A 16530-nucleotide genomic window follows, 5' to 3' on the forward strand; every position below is an offset into this window, starting at 1 on the left:
AGAGTTACGGACATTTCCTTCTTTATGACGACCACGACTCACCTGGCAGGGGATGATTTTGAATGGCGTGACTCCGCCGGGGTAGTGAGTGGTGAAGATAAGGATGGGGAAAACCATTCCACCCATCAGTTTCTAGGTCATCCTTGCTCCCGTTGGGGAAAGTGGGGTCTTTGCTGTAGCGTCCGGGGCTGGCTGGTGCCAAGGAGTGGCCGTCTGTAGGTGCATCCAGGAAGACAGAGTCAGACTGACCTCCAGCTGAGGTGCTGCGAGCCAGCATTGGATACTGAGGCCACACACTGTTAGAGGTGCTCGCTCCCATTGTTAAGGTTGGGTACTGGGCGTGGCTGATTCCAGTCAGGGAGGAGTGAAGGTTCCGAGGCCCAGCAGTGTTGGAAGGGTCCATATCTAAGCTATGATCTCTGCTCTGCTGGAAAGAAAAACAACCACCCTTTAAGATATTGGGAATGTACGATATGACAGCATGTTAACAGAAAAAGTCGCACTCTCACACAGTATCAGGTACTTACTGCTCATATAATATATATAAATCCTCAAATATATGTTCATATCGGTTTCATTGTTTATTAAACAGACAATTCATGAGTTCTTTCAAACACACAGACATTAAAGCAGGACTCTTAATTCTTATGTCACACATGCTGAAGGATGGACACTCTCTTAAAAACTTCTCATCTGTCACTCCAGAATAAATTAGGAAAATTATCTTAGACTGATCTGATCTGGGGGTGGGGATTCCCCACCCTCTGGTCTGCGTGTCCCTGCCTCTGCTAAATTATTTTTAATAGCGAGTTACAGTTTCTAATTTTAATAGCTAGAAACCGTAGCTATAAAGGGCGTCTTTGTATAATGTTACAAGCAACAGAGAAGCAGCCACAATGCTGCATGAATATAGGACACCTACCCTTAAAGTCGTTCACTACATTAATCACAATTTGGAACCTGCGGCACACTTTGCTGCAGAGCACATAATCAAGCCGAGTCAATTTCACATATTTATTAACTCGATTAACTCGAAAGTCTGCGACTGACACACTGCAGATGGAGCTTTGCCAGAAAGCAGAAAAAGTCATCAACGTGCATAGTTTTCTCATTCTGACATGCAGAAAATTTACTGTAACACGTTATAGCGCTGGTGAAATTTGAGATTTAATAGAAATATGGAAATTTAATGCCACAGCTGGCCAAATAGTGCTGAGTGGAAGGGGATCTATCAAGTAAAACTTGAGATGTAAGGGCCAACATGTACAACTGTCATCACATAACAGGTAAATTCTGTCTGTCTGTGATTAAAGCCAGCAAATGGACCAATCAAAAAGAACATCTATCTATCTATGTATGATAGATATAGATACATATAGTTATATAAAATAGACAAAGACAAAATTACCCACCCCATCCCACCCCACTGACCCTGTATGACTGGTGTCTGGATAGTCCATTGGCCAGGGGCTCGTCCCCTTTCCTTGTATTTGGCACCAGGTACTCCTCAGGATCCATCATTTCCCCATTTTCATCTTCCCTCAGAAGCATCCTGTAAAACTCACTGTCCACTGGGCTGCACTTGCTCATCTCTTCATCATTCTGAAAGACGATGAAAGAACAACATAGGATAAAAAACCCCAAAACATTCTAGGAATGTACATCTTTATTTATTTGGATGGAATTAAAAGTGTCACTCTTTAAAAGGTAACCACATCTAAAAAGTAGCAGTTTTAGATAAATAATTGTATAGTATGGACACAATAACTATCAGTGCCGCTCTCTCTCACACACGCACACACACAGTAAAACATTAACAGCATGAGTAAAACATTTACATACCTGAATAACTACATAGCGAGTAGGATCTCTAGCCATGGCACTAAAATCATTGACCAGGCCTTTGAATCTCGGCCTGCTCTCAGGATCAATCATCCAACCTGCCAACCAAACAATGGTTAACTGAACACTTCAACAACATTAAATCCTTTGACAGACGGGGAGATAAACTACAACGTGTATAAAAGTCAGATTCATTTGCAGTTTTTAACCAGGAAATACATTAAATGCTTAAATCTTGGCAACATCACAACATAGACAAAATGCAAAAATCACTGCTGCAGTGAGAGGTACTGACATTTGACCATGATCATGTAGACATCAATGGTGCAGATAAGGGGTTGGGGAAGCCGCTCGCCCCCCTCTAAAACCTCTGGGATATCTCTTGCTGGAATCGTGTCGTAGGGCTTAGAGCCAAACGTCATCAGCTCCCAGACAGTTACCCCTGCAATTAAATAACAACAACGCAACATTTACTCTAAAATACAAATCACCTATAAGGATTTAAACCAAGTTATCTGTGAATGAAGTTAGTTTTAAAACCATTATGCATTCAAGAAAAACAGAAAAACTATGGAAACACTGAACTCTAAATGTTTTAAGAAATATATTTATGGTTAAAATTTAAGTTAAACACTTTGGATTGCTGTTAAGCTTAGTCTATGGGTGAGACCATCACTCAATCATACAAGAACCTCTCTTGGCCAGTCTCAACTGGATTTATGCATATAAGATACTGTGACATCATGCATCATACCCTTTGATGAGAATTTCAGGGTAGATCTAACTGTTGTGATTGACACCTTGTTAGCCAGTGAGTGTACTTTTCACACCACCGACAAGCCGCAATAAAGCACGACGAAGATCAATTCAGTTTTATTTATATAGAGCCAAATCATAACAGCAGTTATGTCAAGGCGTGTTTTTATTTTTATTTAATGTAGCATGTAGCAAAATGCTACTCTACAAATTTCCCCACTCCTTTATGCTAATGTATTTAGCTCAATTCAAAATGGAAGTTAGGCTATTTAGCGCTACTTAGCATTAGACTGTAATAACTACCTGTATGTAAATGTGAGACGAGTTTATTGTTAATGCTAGTGTTATTAGATTCTTTTTTTCGTGTTTCATGTAGGAAAAAATGCTACCTTATAACACACATGGCTAAGCTAACTAATTTGATACAAAACAGAAATTAGGACAGATAACTCTAGGCTGTGCTAACTAGCTGTTTAAAAACTTTGAAGACAGTAAGATTTTTGTGGAACGCCCCCTCAACTCAGATTTCCAAAGGTCAGAGCAGACCAACATATCCTGAGTTAGCAATCTAAGATGGCCATTTTTGAATTGCTAAATCAGCCATACGCAGGGCACCAATTAGGTGCTATTCATGATTGTGTTTTTATTTACAAGAAAACAGTATTATGTTGTATTGCTAGTGATACCTGAACAGCTCTATCTTTGCTAAGAACCAAAAAAGTCCTGTTTTTCCTCTCTTTTCCTGGAATGCGCCAACTCAAGAGTGATGTCATTCTCAAAGTTCCTGCATTCGAGTACTGAGGTATCTGGATCATGGCGGAAGATTTTATGGCAGAGATGCTACTTTACACATTTATGCTAAGATGACTAGCTTGGTGTAAAACAATAGTTAGGCTATCCCAAAAAGTTGATTCTGTGGGAGAAACATTTCATCTTTCATCCAACTAGTTAGCACTAACTTGTTAGCACAGCCTAGACTATCGAATGCAACCTGAAATGGATAACAAAGAACATAAAACAGAAGGAAACCGTTTACATTTTCCTATAGACTTCTACAGGACCAGAAGTCTTTTTGTGACCAGCTATTGCCATCTGATAGCCTTCAGACAGACTGCAGGTTTAAGGGACTTTGCACTGGATTTTTCCAACCCAGAATCTGGGTCCATGAGAAATAGTACTGTTGTGGAGGGCCGGGCCAACTGGGTGCTACACAACAGACCCACGTGGCCCCTTGACAAAATTAATTGTCTAGCCTTTTTTGCTTTATACTGACTGTGGGCAAAATTCTTAGCTGGCCAACAAGGAATGGAATCTTTGGAGAAGACCTAGCTTAGTAACGGCAAAAACTTTAGGTCTGAACAGGCATTCATGCCAATTGCATTTTTTTGTGTCCCTCTATCAGCTAATTTGGATCCTTTTAAGCCATTACAAAACCACAGATTGTTAAACAAAAGCCATCTACATGAACCAGTGCTAAGACTGGCCAATGGAGATGCTTCTTACATCTCTCAGCATACGTAAGTCCCACCCATATGATTCGGCTCAAACAGCAAACATCATTTCTGGATTCACATTTTAATCAAAATCCCACTTTACTTGCTTGCAAATATATTTTGGTTCACATTTAAACTTCAATGTATTTGATAAGATTTTTCTGATGATTTATTCATAAGAAAAGGATCAATTTAAAATTCCTAGCTCTGGTTGATGCCTACCGTAGCTCCATACATCACTCTGGTGAGTAAACTTCCTGTGCAGGATAGACTCCAAGGCCATCCATTTGATTGGCACCTGGAAACACAGATTTCCAGAGCATTTTTAAATAAACAAAATCCTTAACGCCCGCAGAGAACATGCTCTGCAAGTCACAGCTTCCATCTCACCTTCCCTCCATCGGCGTGATACTCCGTCTCGTCTATATCGAGCAGACGGGCCAGACCAAAGTCGGTGATCTTCACGTGATTTGGGTTCTTCACCAGGACATTGCGGGCTGCCAAATCTCTGTGGACCAAACGAACCTCCTCCAGGTAACTCATCCCCTACACCAACACACACATACACCAACACACAGATCCATCACCCTACATGTGTCCACAAATAAACAAACTGGAACCACATCAAATATGAAAAGACAAGTAAGATAAGAGAGAAATGAACAAAATATACTTCCGCTTATATCACTGCAAGCGGTCACACAAGTACAAGCATGAAAACAGAAATGCAACACCTTGTTTCCTGTTTTTGTACCTTGGCAATCTGGACACACCAGTTGAGTAGGAACTGCGAACCAATGCGGTCCTTGTTCTCTCTGACGTAGTCGAGGAGGCAGCCGTACGGCATCAGCTGAGTGACCAGCTGCACAGTAGAGGTGAGACAAATCCCCAGGAGACGACACACGTACGGGCTGGCAACGCCCGCCATCACATATGCCTCCTGGAAGCAGAGAGAGCAGATGTACTGAGCGTGTGAACTTCATTTCCGTCCACTGTAACTCCTCAAGGTTTTCTGCCTGGCTTATACTCACATCGAGGATTTCTTTGTTGGCTTTTGGTGAGGTGTTCTCACGCAAAACCTTAATGGCCACTGGGATTTTCACATTTTCCCCATCAGGAGCCCAAATTCCCTGAAACAGTAATCAAAATCATCTCGAACAAAGCTCACCACCCTCTGAACAAACAGCAAATAACGTGGTTATGGATGTGCGTGATGACCATACCTTGTAAACAGTGCCAAAGGCCCCCGAACCCAGCACCCTGAGTTTTTTCAGCTCGGTCTCTTTCAATATACGCATCTGAGCTTGATTGGGTGAAGCACCACTCGGCGTCAAAGGCTCCACCAGCTGCACGTGAAGGAGGAAAATAGCAGATAAAGACTCCACGCTAGAGCAAAACACACATTTTAATTTGGCACATCGTCCCTCACCTCGTGCTCCTGCAGGATCCTCCTCATTGTCTCCTTCCTCTTTAGCTTCTTCTGTCTCCTCAAGTAAAAGACCAGCAGAGCCAGCAGGATAATGAAGAGCACCACCCCACCCACTGCAGCCGCGATGGACGTGCCAGGTCTACACAGACACAGAAAGTTTAACGCTGCGCCCATCCATAAAAATCGAAGTTCAATTTGTAACAGCTCCCAGAAAAGCTAACTGAAATAAGTTGTTTAGTGCGCTCACCCTGTCCTGGTATCAATGGGGCAGCCTTGTTCATCCTTCACAGTGCAGCTGGAAGAGAAAAGCACCGTCTGTGAAGTCAGTCTCACTGCGTGCTTGTGTATGTGTGTGTGAGTTGGGGCTTAAATGTGGCGTCACTCACGGTGGCGTGCAGTTGGTCTTGCATGGCAGACAGTGTCCTGTGGCATTGCTGTATTTCCACACAGTATGCAGATCGCCCTTGACGCCACTGGGACACCGATCCACGCAATACTCGCCGTCCTGGAAATTCCGACACTCCGTGCAATGTTGAGCACCCTGAGATGCAAACAGAGCGATATTTAACAATGTTTATTTTTTTTATTTAACATAAAAAAATAACAGAGTTTCTACAGCCCAGTGTGACGTCGACATCCTACTTACAGCACCACAGCAGCTAAAAGGATTCAATTTAAGCTAAAATTAGACCAATTTAAGAACTTTTGTAATTAGAAATAGCTTAAAGTATAATTTATTTTAAAGCAAGCAAGGTGCAAGCAACATTATCCCTGTGTAAAAATGCTTCAGTAATCTCAGCTCTACAATGAACCATCAAAAACAAGCTATGCAATGACAATATGCATCCTGCAGTGATGCCACATGCATCTTGAGAAAAGTGAAAAAGGAAAACAGAACCTCATAAACTTGTATTTATTCATACAAATGACACATCTCCAGGTTAAATAAACTGTCATATACAAGTACTTTTGAGCTCCAAATGGGGGTTTAAGGAGTTAGAAATCCTATCTAGCCGTATTACACTTTGGTCTATGTTTCTTACCGGCCCGTGGCAGGACTCTGAGCCATTGAGGGGTCGACACTGTGGATCACAGGCAACACACTTAGATCCATCTATGTATTCACGTACGGACCTGCAAAGCAAGCACAAGATGCACGTAAGGTAACATCCCAGGATTAAATTAAATGCATTTATCTGAAGCATCTGACACCATCCTGAGAAGACACAACTTCAGAAACAGACGCCAGCTGCAAGTAACCCGATGAGCTCAACGACATTTCTTCTTCTTCTATACACAATTGTGAAGTATCGTATGAACTTTCACCAACTTTCTGCAAACATCACATCATGCTGGACTGTAAATTTCCAGTCCAGGATACAATTTCCATCACAGATTCAAAATAATTAAATTTTTACACTTTTGTTCTGCTTTACATTGAAGAAACAACATTAAACATGTTAATTTAACACCTAGATAGAAATTGTATGTATGAATTCCCGAATATTCCATGTATTACTGCTTTTATTTTATAAACGCATTTATATGTTATAGAGCAATATATATGGCACACCACTCACTCCATACTACGGTGACCTCAGAGGTATTTACGGCTATGATGTCTTTAATCAGTTAGATTTGTTAATCTTTTTATTTAGAAACTCTATGAAACTAAACACATAACATTTCTACTTTCCTTGTTAGGTTATGGTCGCGATGACTAAATTCAAGCCATAGTGTGGTGATAATTTTTAAATCCGATCCAATTCAAGGCAAAATAGGCAAGAGAGCAGGGTATGATTTTGCATTTGGTTGCATTGTAAATAACAAAATCACTAGCTTAATTTGGAGTGTATAATAATAATAATAATAATAACCTCTGTTGTTTGAGTCTTACTAAAAGACACTGTAATTAGTAGGGGTGCAACGATACACAAAATTCACGGTTCGGTTCGGTTCGATACTTTGGTGTCACGGTTCGATATTTTTTCGATACAAAAAAAATGTTCATGCCTTTTTAATTTGTCATTTATTAAAATTATAAATATATATTTTAACTCAAAAGTACAGTTTTTAAATTTAACCCTAACCCTTGTGCGTGTTTTTTATTTTGACAGCGAATGCGCACCTGCGGACCACTTATGTGCAGCCCTGGTTATTTAGCTCATCATATTGCAGCCACAGAAATTCTTTTGTCCATGAAACCATAAAGCTGCACTTTCTTTTTGCCTTATAGTCTGATTTGTCATAACTTCTCCGTTTTGTGGTAAGCTTTTCTTTGGCTGTCACTTCTTCACCCTGACCTGTCTTATTTGGCTCAGCAGAACTAAAATATATATCTGTCTGTGAAGGTTCTCAGTCATCCAGGTCATCGTAGTCAAATATATATCCTGCTGCTTTTATACACGCACTCACATAAGCTCAGCGATTCTCTGCGCGATCAACCTCTCACATGTTTAAGCTTGCTGCGGGAGATTTCACTTGTCATGTTTGCATAGTAAGCTAACGATTACTAAGACGATGTCAGAGGAATTGGTGCACAAATTATCATCACTCACAGATCAGTGCTGTCGCTCTCTATACACAGTTCGCGCGATTGCAAAGTGAAAGCAAAAAAATAAGCGCAAATTCAAACGCGATTGCAATATGTCACATATTGACAGTGGCTCACCGATGCCAATGACATAATTACCCAGCTACATTTCTGAAAGAATGCAAAAGCATTGACATATATTGTTCCTTCCTATGGGCAGGGCAGCGATAGATTTTGGTAGCCCGACCGCTAGCCCCGGGACGTCGGGCTAGCGATATTGCAAGCCCTGTATCTGATTGAGGAATCACTCATCTTTGGAAAAGAGAGTTTATTACAGAGAAATGTCTCTTTCCAAAATAAAAGCTATACTATACGCTTCTTCTGGGCTATATTCTCAGCAGCATATTAAACATATATAAGGAGAATCATGTGCTAACAGCTGTCTAAATGACTCGGCTAAAGTTAGTAGCATGCTTGTTGTTTTTGTCTTTGCACTAGGATGATGTCAGCGTAAATGTGCAGTCATATTCGTTGTGTTCCCACTAGTGCTTTCAGGTTAATCTCGTTGAAATGACCTTAACGCCACAACACGGCAAATCTCCGTTAACGAGCTACCGCCGATCGCCCCGTGCATGGGGCTAGACGGCCAACACGTTAACGAGCTAACTGCGCTAACACACTAGTTCCCACCCATGTAATTGAGCATTGCGTGGCACATCCAACATACTGTTTTATTTTAGTCCATGACTCGCTTACCTTCAGGGTCATACGTCACATGAAAACCAAAATAATTCCAAACGCCAGATCTGAATGAGGGTCCATGTTACAAGGAGAGCTTAACTTCTGTCTTGCTAGCTTGCCCTGCGCTCTTCCTTCTGACGATGCTGTCTGTGTTGAGCGCTCAGTGAATCTGCGTTCGACTACTCCGCCTAGGCTCGACAGTGCAGCCTAGGCGGAGTAGTCGAACGCAGATTCACTGAGCGCTCAACACAGACAGCATCCAGAGTAAATTTTTTTGTCTAACCGAACAAAGACTGTACGACGTTCAATAATAGCGTTACTGAATTAGGTTGAGCATTTACTTTAAGCCTGCTTTTGCCAGGCACTTAGCAGACGTAAATTCCTAACTAAGCAAATGTACCATCTAATAGTCGTACTGGGTTCATTTTGTGCGCATGTATACAGCCCAGTGTGTTTTCTCATTTGCTCTGCCATCTTGCATTTGCTTTTGTATGTGCATGTATGCACGTCATATCAAACTCAAACACACCGTTATCGCTGATAATAGATCCTAAATTGCTTCAAGGCACACGTTAAATTAAACGTTTTTAATCTGAAAACTAAACATCATTAGTTTTTCTGATATATTTACTGAGGAACTAGTTCTGGGAATTATTACAAATAAAACAAATAGTACACTGAACAATTAAAGAACATTATCAGTTGTTTTCGCATTGATTTAGTTTTGCCACACCTCTACAAACGCACGCAAACCTTCTTACCCCTGATAGAGATCACACTGCTCTACACACTCGGTGCCACGTTGGAAAGTTTGGCAGGACACGCACTGGCTGGGCCCCGGACCCCAACAGCCCGCCTTACAAAGGGGGTGACAAACATTCCCCTCTTTCTCTGAAAACATAGAGACAATGCAGCATGATTCACCCTGTAGTTTTTTTATTGCATTAGACCACAAAAAAAAAAAAAAAAAAAAAGCTTAAGACAGCTGCACGACTAAAAGGTCTGTGGCTTTACTTACCACAGACTGCAGGGTCCTGGTTGTGGCTGACGATGCGGTGCGGACCCTGGGTGGGATGGAGGAGATTCTGCCATGGCAGTGAGTTGGTGTAGCACAGCTGTGTGTTGTTGTAAATCAAGACCAAACCTCCACTGACGCTGCGCAGCGACCGCAACCCGAGAGACTCGATGTGCAGATTCTGGATGGCCAGTGAAAACACACCCCTGAATGGATGGAGAGGGAGAAGATGAAGAATTTGAGTGGTAAACAAAGCTTTAAATAAAGAAGAGTGTAAGAAGCAAACAGCAAAAGAGACACAGCTGTATCCCGGTATCTTTCTGTGAAAACAAGCTTCCTACAAATAGCGTTTGGGCTCTTCGGAGCAGAGTAAGGATCTTGGTCATTTTGGAGGGACTCAAAGCAGAGCATCATATCAATGTAGCTCCAGCACCGTCTCTACAACTGCCCTACAGTGTAAAACCTGAGAAATCCAAGTGCAAAATTCTCCCACATGGAGAATATATAAGGAATTATTCAGTTGTTCACTGATGAGTACAAGTCTGGAAAAAATACAAAGTTTATTGAGAAATTTATGATGCCACACCGTGCCCACATATTCTGATCCTGCCCTTCCATTCAGAGGTTTTGGATGTAAAAGTGGATGCTACATTTCTGTCCCGGGATCCACAAAACATTCCTTAAAACATCTGTAGACTTCTAGACTGCTGGTAAAAAAGGGAAAAAAAAAAAAATGCTGGCTTCAGAAAACACCACCAAACATCGACCTTTTCCTAGAACAACCAATGGATAAGATGGCTCTGACTCTTCAAACTAAGAGTCAAGGAGATTAACAGTGGGGGGAAAAATGGGTTTGTTATAACAAGATTCAGAACAGCTTATAATCCAAGTGTAAAAGCTCTGATAGAAATATTTTCCTGCAGTGTATTCGATGGCTTTGGATGATGTTATTAATCTGTTTAAGTCCCTGACATCATGTTCCATGTTTGTAAAACTGTGTAAAAGGAAAAAAAAAAGACTTCCAAGTGGGAGGAAAAAAGTACTCAAGCATGACTTGAACTGTCCTGTCGCCAAACTGCTGAGTGACAAAGTCCACATGAAGTCGCACTTGTTGTGGATGAAGGGATCAAACGGAGGCCATGGAGACCGAGGTCAGTGTGAAACCAAAAGTGAATGCGGAGCTAACATTTTCAGACATTCGTTTCAATCGAAAATAATAAAACAGTTGTCAGTTGGAATTTTTTTAGCTTTAGCTAAAAGCTGCATTAAAACAGACTCTTTCTCAACATCAACCATGTGTTATACAGCCTGTCTTGCTCATACTCCCTCCACAAAAATGTGATTGGTCACTTCCACCTGGAGAACATTGATCGTAACGTTGCACACGTCACCAGCACGGTGATCAGATGGTGCTAACTGTGACCTAGTTTCAGACACTGGCCAGCAGGGCAGCAGTGCTAGCTAATAATTAGCATTTATTACCCTGAAAATGAACAGACTGCCTCAACTGAAGCAGAAACAGTCGAAAAAAACTGAACACAAACAAAGACACAGTGTTGGGTGGACACATTGGCATGTAGTGACGCACCGCATGGAAAGAAAATTAAACGTGCTGCATCTATATAACGATCTTAATACTACAGGAGAGCTGTTCAAGGCACATATAGACGATCCGGATGGTGAAGTGGAGTTTATTGATTCTTTAAATTACTTAAACTTACTATTATTCTTCATTTAGTTGACTTTTTTATCCACGTTTCCATCGTGCTCACTTGCATGAGAAGAAAAATACGCTTAGCAGGCACACCTAATGTTTGTTTCCAGCTCGTTGGTAAGTTTATTGATAATAAAGCTGATAATAAAATCACCACAGAAGGGAAAAAAACAAAACAAAAACACTGCAGTAAAGTGGATTGAGTATGGTTACACAACAGGCATATTGTGCAAACAGGATGACAAGGGAAATAGTGGAGAGCATGCAGAACAACAGACGAGCAGTTTTAAAAAGTCTTACTTGTAGAGCATCGTGCCTCTGATCACCTTCAGGTTCTCAAACACACTGAGGTTGGTCCACTGCTCTGGCCAGGCATCAATGTAGAGATAACCTGCAAGTTTAAAGATCACACAGAGGTGATGAAAACATTCCAACTGAGGAGACTTCGGTGTGAGAAACAGATAAAATGTTACTTCATAAATAGCTCACATAGGGTTTAACAAACACTGTGGTACCTGTGATCTCCTCCAGAGTCCTGAAGGCACTCAGCTGCTCCAAAGTCAGGCCTGAGGTGTTCTTCGCAGGATCCCTGGACAGCGTAAGATTTAAGTAAGACTTAAAAGCCACTTTGATTATTGGGAACAATTTCATTTTCTCTTGGCTTGTCCTCAATATTAATATCTCCTCCAGGTTAAGCTTGGATTTTGTGAGAAATGCCTTCGCCAGTCCACACAAGTCATGGAGACGATGTGTCTGGGTGATCTTGAGTCAGAGATACAGATTCAATCCACAGGAGGAAATAGGAGGAATATGCTGAATGCAAGCCTGTTTGTGCAGGTTCAGATCACACTAACCCATTATTGACAACCCTCAACAATACATCAGAAACCACACACGCGTTCACTTAAATCAGCTGTCGGGGAATTTTATCAACATGTAGTATCTCAACCTCAGCAAGTTACAAGTCATGTAAGCAAACCTACAAGCTTTGTATTAACTGTTGGTATTTCGCTACATTATTTGAAATGCTCTTGAATGACACTGGTGTAGAAACAAATTGGAGCAGTTTTGTCCTCTGTTGACACAACGTCAAAACACTTGAGTTTAAAGCCGGTCTGGTTACATGTGCAGGGATAGGCTCGGGCGGCAAAAGGATTGTGTACAAGTTGTTGCTGCAAAATTAAATATTTGAAGTGCTGAATGGGAGGGATGTGGCGCTGTGGCGGAATACAGTCTCTGGTGTCAAGCTGCTTGTTGTCTTTACTGAATTTTACACGTTTCTAAAAATGTAAAAGTCTCTCACCATGAGAAGCTCTCAGAGCGGAAGGCCAGGCTACCGAAAATCTTCGTGCACTTGTTGAACTCCTCCACATTGGAAGGCGTTACTACGGCGATGCTGCTGCTGCTGTCGGTGACACCATTGTTGTCTGTACTCGGGCCGAAACACACTATGATACCAACCAGGAAGGGGAAAAAAAAACAAAACAACAACAGACGTTAAACCAAACCAGAGCTTTACTGGAAGCAGCATTTCTAATTAGACTAAAGTTTAACAACAACAATGACTAATAATCACCCAGCAACATGAACTAGGACGTGATCATTGCTGAATGAAACAGATTTGCACTGCATTAAAGGAACAAAGTCTTAAGCCACCCCTCATTTACTTATATTTTGCTATGAAAACTGGAAATAGCAGCGGTGATTTATTGACAATGTGAAGTTTTTTGAGCAGTACTGTATACAATAACATTCAACCAGCTCTGAACACTTAGTTTTTCTGCTCTTGGCTTGGTATGATGTCAGTGAGAGTGGATACTGTCGTCACCTGCACACAGACCGGACCGACCTGCTGTTCAAATCTTTAAATCTGTTTACGATGGGCAGTGAATCAGAAAAACAGGAGCCATAACAACTTGTTTTCAGACAGTGGGTGAGCTGAACGGTTGCACCAAGGTCCATTATAACATAACTAAAAATTATTGCGAGCATTGAATCATGCAAAGCTGCTCCAGGAGAATCCAAGAATAAAAATATGAAGATGAAAATGAGCACCATAGATCCTGGAGGCTTGGTATGAGGAAGCAGAGACAGGAGAATTATGCTAGCAAGGTTATAAAGGTGACAGAGAAACTAACAAGCTAAACTAACGACATGAACAGACAGGCGGACCAGATTACTGAACCTCATTCCGATTTGTCGAGTTAACTCAAATCTAGAACCATCTTCCGCTTCCAAGTGGATGTTTTTATTCACACTAATTAGCAGGTAAATCTAATAAAGCTGCCACTGTGTGCGTGTGTTTGTAAACAGAATGATATTTCCCAGGAGAAAACAGAATGGCTACCTCACCTTTGGGACAGTCTCCTTCACACTTATCACATTTCTGCGTCTCCGTCCCATCAGGTTGGGTGACGACAACTTCCTGGTTGTTTGGGGGGCAAGATAAAGTACAGGCCACTTCCAACGCCAGATAGTTATCTACAGGGCAGGAGACAAAGTGTCCAAGATGGGAGGCAGGGATTTAAAAAAAAAAAAAAAAATCAGCGAGCGTGTGACAGCTTTCTTGGTTAAGCAGATTTTTTTTTAAGGCAAACTCTTACAAGGACACGTCTTGACACAGGTCGCTCCAAAGTTAAACTTCCCATGTGGGTTGGATTGGGACTGAAACGTGACGGGGTCATAGGTGGTGGGCAGTGGACAGTTCTCTTTACATACACCGCTGTCGTTGAAGTGACGACAAGCCTGCAGAGAGGAAGGAGGAGGAAACATGTTTCTCCAGTAAGGAAAAGGAAAAAAGGAGATTACACTGTAGATAAGAAAACAAAAACAACAGGACTGTTTACCAGACAGTCTGAGTCTTTGGGTCCAGTGCATCCAGCTGCACACTGCAGGTGACAGCAGTCGTTGGGTAGAGGACCTTTACATCGCTGGCAGCCAGACGCACATTTAGCTCGGGTCACTTTAAACATACACACACACACACACAAAACAAACAGTCAACATTTCAGCAAAACTTCATCTGCTCTGCTTTTGTCTACATAAAACTACATAACATGACTGTGTGTGTGATTTTAACTCACGAGTTTGGCAATCCTGAGGAGTCTCTCCCCAGCATCTTTTCCCACATGCAGGCGAACAACTTGGACCTGCACCAGAAGAAAGCCAGGAATAAAAACCAGGGAAAGCTGAGCCACAATTTTACAAGAAAGACAAAGATTCAAGAGCATGCAGACATGCTGGCTGATCCGTGGTTATGTAAGGCACCAGTACGGTTCATGAGAGCCGTTTGCTGGAAGGTCAAACTCTATAAAAGAAATCTATGTAAAGTATCCAAAACCAACATAAACGATTTTTGCCCACATTAGGATTTATTAACCCACTTCCAAAATTGTTGGGACACAGCGCTAGAATGTAAAATAAAATCAGAATGCAATGATCTCACAAACCCACATTTTATCCCCAGTGAGACAAAGAAAACTCATCAAATGTTTAAACTGAGGCATTTTACTATTTGATGAAAAATATTTTGAAGCTGGTGGCAACAACATGTCTCGAAAAATTGGGACAGAGCAACAAAAAGCGGGAAAAGCAAGAAAAAAAAAAAAAAAAAAAACAGCTGGAGGAACATTTTGCAACTAATGAGGTTAACTGGCAACAGATCACTAACATGACTGGGTATAAAAAGAGAGGAGAGGAGTTTCTCAGGAATAAAGACGGGCCGAGGTTCACTAATCTGCAAAAAACTGTGTCTTCAAAATGTGGAAAGATTTTGGAATAATGCTCCTCAACGTAATGATGGCGCCTTTACACATCTGGAAAGGCACCATCAGTGCTGAAAGCTATACACGGGTTTTAGATCAACATATGCTCCCAACCAGGAAACATCTGACATGTAAAATGACTTTATGACATCGACAAATCGCTGCATGATGTTTCTCTTTGTTCACTATTAGAGTCAGTCAGCTGCTCACAGTTAGGAGGCCGAGGCTGCAGTCGGTGTTCCTTGGCACGGCCATTCTGCTCATCCAAGATGTCCGTCAAATTGATGTTCTGGGGGTCTGGGAAGCACAGCTGGGGGTTCCCCCAAATATACACTGCACCCAGCAGGATCTCTGCAGGACAGATAATACATAAAAGTGACTCCACAACTTATAGAAGACAACAGATGCTGAGAGAAACGGGCCTCTGTTCTGACCAATCTTCCAGTGAAACACTTCAGTGTTTTAAAGCTGGCGGCTGAGGATAAGAAAATGAGTCTGAGCTCCAGACTTGTCACATCAAATTACACCGGATTTGAGGAAAACCTCTGACCTGTGAGGCTACGTAGCCGGAGCGTCCTCAGCCCCTGACCGGCGTGAGTGTTATCCAGCACAGCCAGCGCGTAGCTGGAGTTGTACAACTGGCTGCCTCTTATGATCCGAAGGCTGTCTAAGGGCAACAGGCTCACAGAAACATGAGCAACGAGTACATAACCCTGTACCTCCACAATCCCCTGGTGAAGAAGAGAGACAAAGGTGAGGAACACTGGAGCTAACCAAGCTTATTAACTGTATTAACATTTTCTTTGCGTTTCCATTCAAACTATACCTGCAGGAAGGAGAGGTCAGGGTTTCCATGGAGGTGTGTAATCTCCAAGTTTCCATGAACAACCTGGCAACCGGTGTAGAGCAGCCTCAGAGTCTCATAGTGGTTTTCCAGGCTGGAGGGCAGGGCCAGCTTCATGTCTGTACCCCGACAGACTGCAAGGCAAAGAAACAAAGTGGCAATTTATATGACCTGTCAAGAACTACAACCTACAGTATATAGAAACAAAAAAAAAACAACACTTTTCTTCAATGCAACGTTTAGTTTCTTTAATGAATGAAGCCATTCAACTTTTCATTCGGCAGAATTCTTGCATTTTATGGGTTAAAATATCATCCCTACAAAAAACTAAATGACATACAGTAGTCTGCAAAAGCTGTGAGCCAACCTTCATTTATTTTTATTTCACTTGGAAAATTG

General features: G+C 41.7%; 1 protein-coding gene across 2 annotated transcripts in view; it reads right to left on the minus strand.

Annotated features, from left to right (window-relative positions):
• Window positions 1–16530, minus strand: part of erbb2 (erb-b2 receptor tyrosine kinase 2) — a 33052-nt gene that overhangs the window by 3513 nt on the left and 13009 nt on the right. Inside the window, exons 2-26 of one of the 2 annotated variants that reach the window (XM_040006517.1) lie at window positions 16114–16265; window positions 15838–16018; window positions 15498–15638; window positions 14607–14672; window positions 14370–14485; window positions 14127–14268; window positions 13876–14004; window positions 12827–12971; window positions 12039–12112; window positions 11824–11914; window positions 9813–10015; window positions 9556–9685; window positions 6564–6654; window positions 5907–6061; window positions 5768–5815; window positions 5521–5659; window positions 5315–5437; window positions 5123–5221; window positions 4846–5031; window positions 4482–4637; window positions 4314–4389; window positions 2138–2284; window positions 1843–1940; window positions 1432–1602; window positions 43–427 (exon numbers count right to left, since the gene is read on the minus strand). In XM_040006517.1, coding sequence (XP_039862451.1) covers window positions 43–427; window positions 1432–1602; window positions 1843–1940; window positions 2138–2284; window positions 4314–4389; window positions 4482–4637; window positions 4846–5031; window positions 5123–5221; window positions 5315–5437; window positions 5521–5659; window positions 5768–5815; window positions 5907–6061; window positions 6564–6654; window positions 9556–9685; window positions 9813–10015; window positions 11824–11914; window positions 12039–12112; window positions 12827–12971; window positions 13876–14004; window positions 14127–14268; window positions 14370–14485; window positions 14607–14672; window positions 15498–15638; window positions 15838–16018; window positions 16114–16265 — 3444 coding nt within the window. The remainder of the gene's footprint in view (window positions 1–42; window positions 428–1431; window positions 1603–1842; window positions 1941–2137; window positions 2285–4313; window positions 4390–4481; window positions 4638–4845; window positions 5032–5122; window positions 5222–5314; window positions 5438–5520; window positions 5660–5767; window positions 5816–5906; window positions 6062–6563; window positions 6655–9555; window positions 9686–9812; window positions 10016–11823; window positions 11915–12038; window positions 12113–12826; window positions 12972–13875; window positions 14005–14126; window positions 14269–14369; window positions 14486–14606; window positions 14673–15497; window positions 15639–15837; window positions 16019–16113; window positions 16266–16530) is intronic. The other variant, XM_040006518.1, reaches the window with a different exon arrangement.

The sequence above is a fragment of the Simochromis diagramma genome, unplaced genomic scaffold (assembly GCF_900408965.1).
Source record: "Simochromis diagramma unplaced genomic scaffold, fSimDia1.1 OVJJ01000518.1, whole genome shotgun sequence".
NCBI classification, from domain to species: Eukaryota; Metazoa; Chordata; class Actinopteri; order Cichliformes; family Cichlidae; genus Simochromis; species Simochromis diagramma.